The sequence below is a fragment of the Pterocles gutturalis genome, unplaced genomic scaffold (assembly GCF_000699245.1).
Source record: "Pterocles gutturalis isolate BGI_N339 unplaced genomic scaffold, ASM69924v1 scaffold45740, whole genome shotgun sequence".
NCBI classification, from domain to species: Eukaryota; Metazoa; Chordata; class Aves; order Pterocliformes; family Pteroclidae; genus Pterocles; species Pterocles gutturalis.
This window is the reverse complement of record NW_010139927.1, coordinates 8,598-18,771: the sequence shown is the minus strand read 5'-3', so window position 1 is coordinate 18,771 and position 10,174 is coordinate 8,598. Positions and strand designations below refer to the sequence as shown.

General features: G+C 39.9%; 1 protein-coding gene across 1 annotated transcript; it reads left to right on the top strand.

Annotated features, from left to right (window-relative positions):
• Positions 1-1,058: 1,058 nt before the first annotated feature.
• On the top strand, positions 1,059-9,965 carry PRPF18 (pre-mRNA processing factor 18; the record flags this gene model as incomplete). Its single annotated transcript, XM_010083482.1, has 6 exons — positions 1,059-1,205; positions 2,879-2,947; positions 4,044-4,184; positions 4,674-4,745; positions 7,158-7,313; positions 9,678-9,965. Coding segments are annotated over 6 exons (666 nt in total), but the record flags the coding sequence as incomplete, so codon positions are not given.
• Between the last annotated feature and the right edge of the window lie 209 nt (positions 9,966-10,174).

Sequence of the window (10,174 nt, the reverse complement as noted above, 5' to 3'; positions counted from 1 at the left end):
ATTCTATGGTTCTATGATTCTATGAAAATTCTGTGCTGGGGCTGCCTTTTCCTGTGTGGGTCTTTTTTTAAAAGATAAACAGATCTGAAGGTTTAAAAAAAAAATTCAGCTAATGAAAGCTTCCCCCCAGTGACATCAATGACAGTAGTAGGAGTATTAGGAAATAGTAAGGTCATAAATAGGATTGTGTTGGATTTTTATGTTGTATCTGTCAGTCACTCCTGTTGCTATGTGTTTCTTAAAGTGTGGGCAGTCACTGTAACCAGTTTGTGGTTCAGACATTTTTAGACTACTAAATGATTAATAGAAATGCTCCAGACAGTCAAGTATGATGATGGAAGAGGGGAAATAGCTGTGCATATGTATTCCCAGTGGAACGGCTGAATTTATCTTGGGGTAAGAAATGTCATGCTCCTTAATAGAGCTTTACATTTTATGTCTCAAGGTAAAAATGCAAGTGCTGTAACTGACTAAGCTGAGTTTCTTGCTCTGTTTAAAAGCAGCTCTTAACTATAACATCAGTTTGAAACCATATATGTAATTTTTTTATAATCTGTTCTAGAGTAGGGGATTTTAAACACTCTTGATAAAACATTCTGCTATGCTTAAATCATTGGTAATAAGAGTAAGATGTAAATGTTTTATGTGATAGTACTAAAAGACTGTTACCTTATTTACAGCTTTTTTCAGTGCAGTGCTTGGAGAAAATCTCTTGAAGAAGGTCCTAGAAGTTGATACAATCTTCCATGGTGTTCTGGTGGAAGTACGGTAGAAAGTCTTGTTCATAGATGTGAACATTGCAGAAGTTCAGGCATCTTCTTTTTGTTAAGTGCTGAAGCAATCCAGAAACCGTTCTTTGAATTCAATTTCAATTCAGACAACAAAGCCAAACCTTTATGCATGTTCTTACAGAATTTGGCTTTTCATAAACAGAAGGTGGATGCTCCCTGTGACAGTACTGAGCTGCTTTTATTTAGTTGGTTTTTGTTGTTGTGGGTTTTTCTGTTTGGTTGGTTGGGTTTTTTTTTTTTTAATTAGCAATTTCGTATCTTTTCCAGGGCCTGAGAAATGACCTGAAGGCTGCTTTGGATAAGATTGACCAGCAGTATCTGAATGAAATTGTAGGCGGCCAAGAAGCAGGAGACGACGACTCACAGAATGACTTGAAAGTCCATGAGGAGAATACTACTATTGAAGAACTGGAGGTATGGGATGGGTAGATTTTAATTAAGGGATTTTAGATGTTGTATATCATTACATTGTTATGAGAAAGCTTCAGGATTGTTTAAACAAAGTTATCTTGTTTCCAACATCTAACTTAGGCATTCTGAAAAGTCATTAAATACGCTTTTTTAGAAAATTTAGGGTGCCTGCAATGGACATGTGAAAACTCAAGTGGTCTTTGTTTACAACACTGCATCAGAAAGGGGGCAGGAGTTACCTACAAGGAAAGTGATACAGTTAGGATTCCTTCGGCAGGGATTTTGGAAGTAGGGAATTTAATAAAAATACATTGTCTGGTCATAAATTTTGAAGCCTTTCCAATGAGTATTTGAGAGGCTAATAAGCTTTGTACCAATGAATTTTCCTTAAGCAAGAAAGATGGACTCTAAAAAACAGACACAGGGAAAAATGTTTGTCCAGGAAAAAAAAAAAGTGGACATCAGAAGTAGGCAGATCACAGGAAATAAAAGACTGTGTCCCAGAAACTTCGGTGCAAATGACTACTAAGTTATGGAAGAGCACCATGGTGTTTGTGTAAGTGAGCAGAGAATGAGTGCCATGGAATGCCTTCAGCACCTGGTGTTTCAGCGTAATATTTTGAAAAGCACATTAACTTGAGCTGAAGACTTTCACCCTTAATCTTCCAAACTTTGCAGAAGTTAATCTTCGTATGATCGTTCCAAAAGTGTGTTTAAGAAATAATCTGATTTATAACTGAAGGCTTAAGTGAATATGTTATTATTAGGAAATAGCCTTTGGCTTTTGTGTTAGGGTACGAGGCATTCTGGTATAAAATAACGGTATCCATTCTGGAACTACCAGGTGTAATGGAGCTGCAGTTATCAGTCTGTTAGTTCTCAAAGTAGCCCTTTTTGAGGCAGTAGCACAGGCTTGATTTGAGCCATGAAAGTAATCTTTTTCTCAAAAGTTTGAAAATACTGCAGTTTTAATTTTTTGCTTCTTTAATTGCATTCCCTTGAACATAAAGGGTTACACTGAATTTGGTTACAAATCTAAGACATTTTTAAAAATAAAACACTTTGTAAATGTGAGGATAAGGGAAAGAAATTATAAATCCAACTATACCTACTGGAAAATGTTTCTTAAGAGGCTGTTAGGATTAACAGTTTTGTGGTTTTGGCAGGAAGCTAGAGTATTGGAGTGTAGTATTGGGGTTTTTTGGTGGGTTGGGGTGTTTTTTTTTAGATTTGTTCCCTCAATTTCACAGTTACAATTAAATGAAGTGGTAAAAAGCCCCAGTACATCAGAGAGTTGAAATAGCTTAACAAAATAATTAGGTTAATTGATGACTTTGGGGATCTCAAAAACGCAGTACACCCACGGTTCCCCTTAATACAGTGCTGTCAGACAGCTGCTAATTATGCCAATAGTTTAGTAGCTAATGAATGAAAAATTACGTTTGCATTGACTTTTCAGAAATAATCATGTTGGCTTTTTGACTTAAGTATTTTTAATAGATTAATGAATCTCAGTAACATACTTAGGTTTTTCAGTCAATTTCCTAACTGGTGTTTTGGATTACTGGTGGAGTTTATTACAGTTCGTGCTGCAGTGGATCATATTCTGCTGTGGTGGTGGCAGCAGCAAACTTCTAGACAACGTGGAAATAATTACCTTTTTTCTCCTGTTCTAGGCTTTGGGAGAATCCTTAGGACGGGGTGATGATCACTATGATATGGACATCATAACGAAGTTCTTGAAGGTAACAAACTCTGATTTAGTAAGTGAATTGTTCTGTAGCCTGTGTCATATCTTCTGCTGCCACACAGATACATTTAGTGAATGGAAGAGCCCGTTCCAGCTGCTTGGAGAGAAAAACTCACATGTTATGCTCAAGATGTGTTTTGGGTTTTTTGTAAAATGCTTGGCACTCCACAGCCTTGGTTAGTCACAATAGTGACTTCTGCTAGACCTGGGAAAGAGCTGTTGGGAGAGCAACATCCTTCAAAATCTGGTCCTACTTTTCCAGACAAAATAAATGTGCTTTTAATTTCCGTATGATAATTGAGGCAGTTGGATGTAGTTGCTTCTATGTACTACTGTGGCATTAAAAACTTCCGAGGAGTCCTTGCCTCCCTTCCCCAGGAACAGTGCAAGCTGAAATGAAATGTCACCTGGTACTGTTATGAGAAATAAGAGAATTCTAAAGGAAGTCCGCTGGCTTGGCTGAAGAAACAGGTTCAAGTGGATGGTAGAAAATCTTTTTTTCTGTCTGGCAAGAAGCCTGCATTGCCTATCATTTGAGTCAGCCAGTCCCTGTGTAACTATTGTGATGATCAGAAATCACAGCAAGAGTTGAAGCTGTCATTTGTGTATGTCAGATACGTTGGCATTTTAGTATAGTTTGGGCAGTCAGACAAAGAAAGCTCAAAATTGTTTTCCAGGTGGAGTGAAGGTATGTTTGACATATTTGTCTTCCATTGTGTTGAATTTTCTCTGTGATCTTTACTGTTCCTTAAGCTCCTTCGCAAAAGTTACCCTGAAACATCAGCACTCTGCTTAGATTTCTGCTCTTTTTATGTACTCCTCCTCCATCCCAGCCCCGATGCCTGCACTGCTGTTTCCTTGTACATGCCTTTTTATACATGTTCCTCCCTTGCCCACGTGTTTTTATCATAGGAGGGTTGTTCAGTACCCCTCCTTGCCTGTGTCTCTGAAAGAGACTTCTTGCCTTTTTAATTCAGATTTCTCTGAAAAAACCCATTTTACCTTGGCAGCTTAAGCTCCTGTTCCCATCTGTTTTGCCGAGGTAGTCACTAGATGGCACTGTGACATAAATCTGCTTCTTCCTCCTACAGTTTCTTCTTGGAGTTTGGGCTAAGGAGCTGAATGCCAGAGAGGACTATGTGAAACGAGGAGTACAAGGGAAGCTGAACAGCGCTACTCAAAAGCAGACAGAATCGTACCTGAGGCCACTCTTCAGAAAACTTCGGAAAAGGGTGAATCACTTTTAAATGTCACTGTCCTGTAAGACTTATTTTAACTTCTGCTTTCAGAGTACCCAGTGGTTAGTGCCCTTTCCGAAGGTAATGTTATCTTCACTGAAGAAGAGAGGATAAGTGGGTTGGTCAGAGTTTCTGTGTTCAGAGCCCAGGACTCCCAGTTCTGACCTCTTTACCTTGACCAATGTATTCTGCCTGCCTACCGCTTTTCCAGGTGTTGTTTTTCCACCTGTTCACTGTGGTTGCAAACATGGTAGAGAACTGGGATTGTATTTTGCACTTTGCCACGAGCTACTAGGTGTAACCACTTAACCTCTGTTGCTTCAGATCCTTCATCTAAATAATGAAGGTGTTTTCCTTTGTTAAAGTCCTCAAGCTAGGGTAGGTGCTAAACTTTGTATAAATGCTGAGTAGGATGATTTTAGTGAGCTGCTATTCACAAGTAAAGATGTCTTTTTTTTTTTTTTTCTTCTTCTCCTCCTGTAGACACTTCCTGCCGACATCAAAGAATCGATAACGGATATTATTAAATTCATGTTGCAAAGAGAATATGTGAAGGTATGTTTGTTTGCACTCTTCTGGCATGTTCAGGCTGTCTGGTTCTCATAGATAGTTTATTACTTCAACATTTTCTTTTTTTTTTTTTGCATTGTGAAGACACATAGCTGGAAATACACACAGCATATATTCAACCAAAATGAAAAATGGCTCTTAAAGGCTAGGCTCCAGGTAGTGTTTGATCCACAGCCAGTCAGAAGAGCTTTTGAGGCTGGTGAAACTGTAGAGCTTTGCAAGCATGAAGAGAATATTTCTCGAAGGTGCTTATATTAAGTTGCAGAGGAACCCTGTGTGGGTAACCTGATATTGTAAGGTTAAATGAAGGTATTGGATTAATAGTAATAGGGTGTTGATTAATTAAGTAGGAATTAATTGAGGTGAACTGACATACTGAGACACTGTCCCTTTCTTTGGCTATGGTCACATTAGCTTGGCTGGTAAGGTTGAGGTAAGTTAATGAAACGTTTTCTGGACAAAGTCAGACTACTGGAGGAGGCAGAAGTACTTTGGCAAACAAGATCAGAGGCAGTGTTAGGGTTTTTTTGTAGCTGCCTTCAGAAGTGGAACTCAAATACATTTAGCATTTGCTTAAGCAGCTTGTGTATGCAGAGAAAATTGAGCTGTGTTTTGCCTTTAAATTTCTGGTATTTCTTATTATTGTTGTGAAGACTTGGGATAATTTGTCAAGTAAGCAAGCAAACCTGCTTTTGCTACTGAAAAAACTTTAGATGGCCTAAGGCAAGTTTAATCCAAGTCATTGGAAAGTAGAACTGAAAGTGTGGGATGTATGATAGTGGGCTTTTGTTTTGGGGCTTTTTTTTTTATTTTGGTTGTCATCATTACATTGAAACTCCCTTTCCAATGCCTTCTCAAAGTAGTGAGTGTGTGGGAATGTGGTCTATCTTGTGTGTTAAGCCAGCCTGCTCCTTGCTCCTAGACATGCTTGGCTTTATGTAAACTTCACAGACTGATTTTGGAGGAGTTGAGTACACATTTGGAGTTTTGGGGGGTTTTTAAAATTAGGTTAATGAGTCTTGTGCTTTTAAAGATACTCATATCCTTTTGCATTTTGCTTCCTGAGAGACTTGTCTCTTTGTGCATGCTGTTGTCTTCTGTGCTTTTTTTGCTTTGTGCAGCCTAGTGAGTACTGACAGCCACAAATTCTTCCTGCTTTGTTAGATGAAATGCTCGAAAGGTTTACATTTTGAAATCAACATGTGACAGCAGGCAAATACCAGAATGCAAGTTGTCCACTCGACCTTAATTAACCTTGTTGTGACAGTCCTGGAAGGGTCTTTAATTGCTTGTTCACATACTGTGTTTCATCACAAAACTATGTTTAAGTCAGCAAGTGAATATTTGACTAAGGCTGTTCAGATTCTGCCTCATGTAGGTGAAGGCTCACTCCTGTCCATTCTTCAGCTTTGCTCTCAGCTCTGTCTGTAACCCCCTGCCGTGTTCATTATTCACCGCGCAGTTTGCTCAGTGCCAGTTGGGAAGAAACTGCACCCACTGGTCATGATTGCTGCTTATTGTGTAGTCTCTAAGTGGGAGATGATAAATGAATCCTCTGTCTGAGTCATACAGCTGCTCGCTAATAGTGGCGGGGGGAATGTCCTGCTCCAAGTCCTTAAAGCTGCGTTTCTGTAATTGCATATATGTGCCTGCCCTCCTCCGTTCCTGCTTTTCAGTTGTCATGGCTTTTTTAAGCTCTATACTTCTCTTCCTTTCTCCTTTTCTTTCTGTTAATTTTCCCTTCAGGTTTTATCCCTGTTCTTCCCCAGGAATGTTTGTTTGCTGCAGCTTTATGTTAAGAAACGGGATCTGCTCTCTTGATGGGGAAATTTCAGATTCATTTACTGCTGTGTGACTGCTCTGTTCATAAACATTGTTACAAATACAATTATTTAACCCATTTTTTTAGAGAGCTGTTTCTCAGCCTCTTTGGAAGCTAGCTCCTCTCCCCAAGAGCTGTCAGGCTCCAGTGCACTCCTGTGTACCGGCTGACCTGGGTTCTGCGCACACAACGTGGACCTGCCATGGGCTGCGCTTACAGCCAGGCTCCCTGGTCTAGTCTGCAACCAAAACGGCAAGGGTTGCAAAGGTGATTAGAGCAGAAAAGCAGAAAGGCTGAGCTGACAATAGTCCCAGGAAACTTCAGTTTTAATCAGTATCAGACTGCCTTATCCAGTGCTTGCTTTCATCGCCTTATAGATAGTCCATAGTCGTTGCTTCTCTCAGAGTTCAGCATAAAAGTGAATGAAGGAAGGTGCGTTGTAAAATTGGTTAATATTGTGCAATGAAACCTGATGCAGAGAGACTGGGATATGCGGTGTTGTATCTGGCAATACAAAAATGCTCAGCTTTCTGATGTCCTGTCCCTTTTGCTAAGTGTGCACTGTATTCCTTCAGGCAAACGATGCCTATCTTCAGATGGCGATTGGAAATGCTCCCTGGCCTATTGGTGTCACTATGGTTGGCATCCACGCTCGAACGGGTCGTGAAAAGATTTTCTCCAAGCACGTAGCCCACGTTCTCAACGATGAAACTCAAAGGAAGTATATTCAGGTAACGTTAGCTTTGGAAATCCAACAGATTTGCTTTTGAAGTTAGGGGATCTTTGAGAAATATTTCTTACAGGTGATGTGGTAAAAAAGACCTAGAAATGGATGGTCGCCTTAGTTTGGGTCAAGCACAGCATCCATTTAATAGGCAGCTCATCCTGGACCTGAAGGCTCTTCAGTGTTGGGCTCGGAATGGAGTCTGATGGATTTTTCTATGTCTTAACTGTTGTGGTCCTGTATGAATGTCCAAGCAGCTATGAAATGAGTTCCTTCACTGCTTAATTCATGGTTTTAACATCACGCATGGAATTTAGTGCCATGAAATACAGTCCCTCTGAGTATTTCTGCAAATAGATAAATGCATTCATTTTTTCAAACATGTTTCTTTAACATTGTGGGCTCAAAATTCCAGGTTTAGTTTCTCCTGTGCATATTCCATATTCATATTCATATTCATGTCATGAACTTCTTTTGCTTGTGGAATTAATAGCAGCGGTATTTTTCTTTGATGTTTCAGTGTAGTGGGTGGCCAGGTCTGAGGAAATAAGTCTTCTCTCCTTATATTGTTAAATGTGTTTGCCTCTTGCCAGTTGCACTTTCATTGAGATAAAGACCTTCTGGCTTAACTCTAAAGTCTCGAGAGCAGCATCGTGGAGCTCAGAGCTTCTGGCAGGGGAGGTTTACATAGATGTCTTCCTGCTGCGGCAGGAGTACTCTGTTGCTTTTCAGCTTCTGCAGATGTCTGCAAGCCTATTGCTTGTAAAGTGCAACTTCTCCTTCTACCTTGAGTCTCTTTGTATTGAGGCTACAGGTATAACCTTTGGTTTCTCTTCAGCTATCGTTTTTAACATTGTAACTTGTGAAAATACCATCATGAAGTCAGAGGAAGCTCCAGACACTTACAGAGACAACAAATTGAATTCGACCAGTTCTTTTGTAAGGTGAAAATTGGCATGTGGATTATGCATTTTCAGAGACAGGCTACAGTTAGTGTAATGCTTGCTTGGAAGCATTTAATGGATGAAATAGCTTATGTTAAGCCAAACAGTTTTGTTGATAATCTACATTAAAAAAGTGTTTTGAACTCTGAAGGAAGATTGTGGGTCTCAGCATGGCCATAATGGTTCTTCTGCAATTTTGGTGAATAATTGGCCGTCTGTGTCCATTTGCCACGCTTCTAGCAACAAGATCTCTACTCTGTAGTGTTGCTTGATCACTCTTAACATACTCTTTGGAAGATATAATGTATATGAATTCCCCAGTTTCTTCTTTGCTTTTGGGGGTACTTCTGTCAGTCAAGGAAATCTTCACATTCATCTTCCCACTGTGAATTTCATACCTGTGCTTCTGAAGTACACAACTTACTGAGGAGCCAAGACAAAGTTGGCTTTAAACACGTATGTTCTCCATGTTGGTTTTAAATACTAGGTCTTGTTTAGCTAGTCTAGTTCAAACTGGAGCATGGAATATTATCTATGCTCCCAGCAGTTACATCAAACTAACATTTTTCTGATTTACAACGAACCTGGGATCGTAACATCCCAAACAAGGAGTAATTATGGTGCTAGGACATGTTTTCCAGACTTGCCTGTGTTCAGAAGGCCAAAGCATCCTCTGAATCATTCTTCCCTTCTGTGAGGAGCCATCTTCCATTGTGAGCATCTAATGACAGACTCTGCCATCTTGGAGTACAATGTCACTCCTAAATTACATGACTGCCACAGCAGTTTTCTTTCTTATTAGACTTTTATGTGTGACTTGAAAGAAAATAATCACAGGGTTTCTCTCACGTTTTTTGGCAATTGATGCCTTGAAAGTACTGAAGAGAAAAGTCTACATTCTGCTCTTCTTCTTGATTACTTCTTCAGTTTGCCTCCGTGGTGTGGGTCAGGTGTGGTGCCAGCATGGGGAGGAATGACAGAGAAATTGGTTGGTTCTCATAGCTGTGCAGCTTGTTTTGGTGTGAAAGATTGCTTTTTCCTCTATATAATTATTGATAATATTCAGGTTTCTTTGAAATATCCTTTATTGTGATGGTGGTGTTTTCTCTGGTGCTGGTGAAGAGGGATTAATTTTTTTCCTGTGATCCTTCACTATGAGTCTCTCCTGAGGGACTGAACCTGTGGTGCTTTTGGTTGTGCCACAGGCTGCTCTAACATTGGAGATAACTTGGCACTTTGCAGGGAGAAAGGTTCATAAAACTTGCACTGGAAAACCAACCAAATTTAAAAAAAACCCCAAAGAAACCCAAAATAGCAGCCATTTGTCTTGAATTCTTCTTGTTAAGCTTCAAAATACTGTAGAGTGTTAAGTTTGTTTGACAGCTGCAGTTTTATTACAGAATTGTCCTTGTTTTGTTAATTCCTAGGGGCTGAAGAGGCTCATGACCATTTGCCAGAAGCACTTCCCAACAGACCCATCGAAATGTGTGGAGTACAATGCTTTATGAGGCTCTGCTGTGTCCAAGGAGTGACTCATATTTTGATCTCCAAGACCCAGAGAGGATTGAAGAGACAGAGTTTGTGCTTTAACACCACCGGGAACTTAGGGTGGGCTTTGTGAAAAAGCATAAAGCAGCAGATTTTCGACACCTTCTTTTTTACGAGCCCCATTTATTAGATTTCTTTTTAAATCTATGCTTCATGCTGAACACATCCAATATACAGCAGAGGGGGATTTTTTTGAAGGGGGTAAGACCAGGACAATGATAAGGGGACCATGAATATGACCCTTGTTTTTATTTCAGTTTGTCCTTCAGGGAACTGTACAGGTGGAACTGTTTCCCATACTTTCAAGCTTTAGGTGAGACTCAGCCCTGCAGGAGTGTATGTGGAGTTTTTTGGCTGCATTTCCACTGGAGACTGA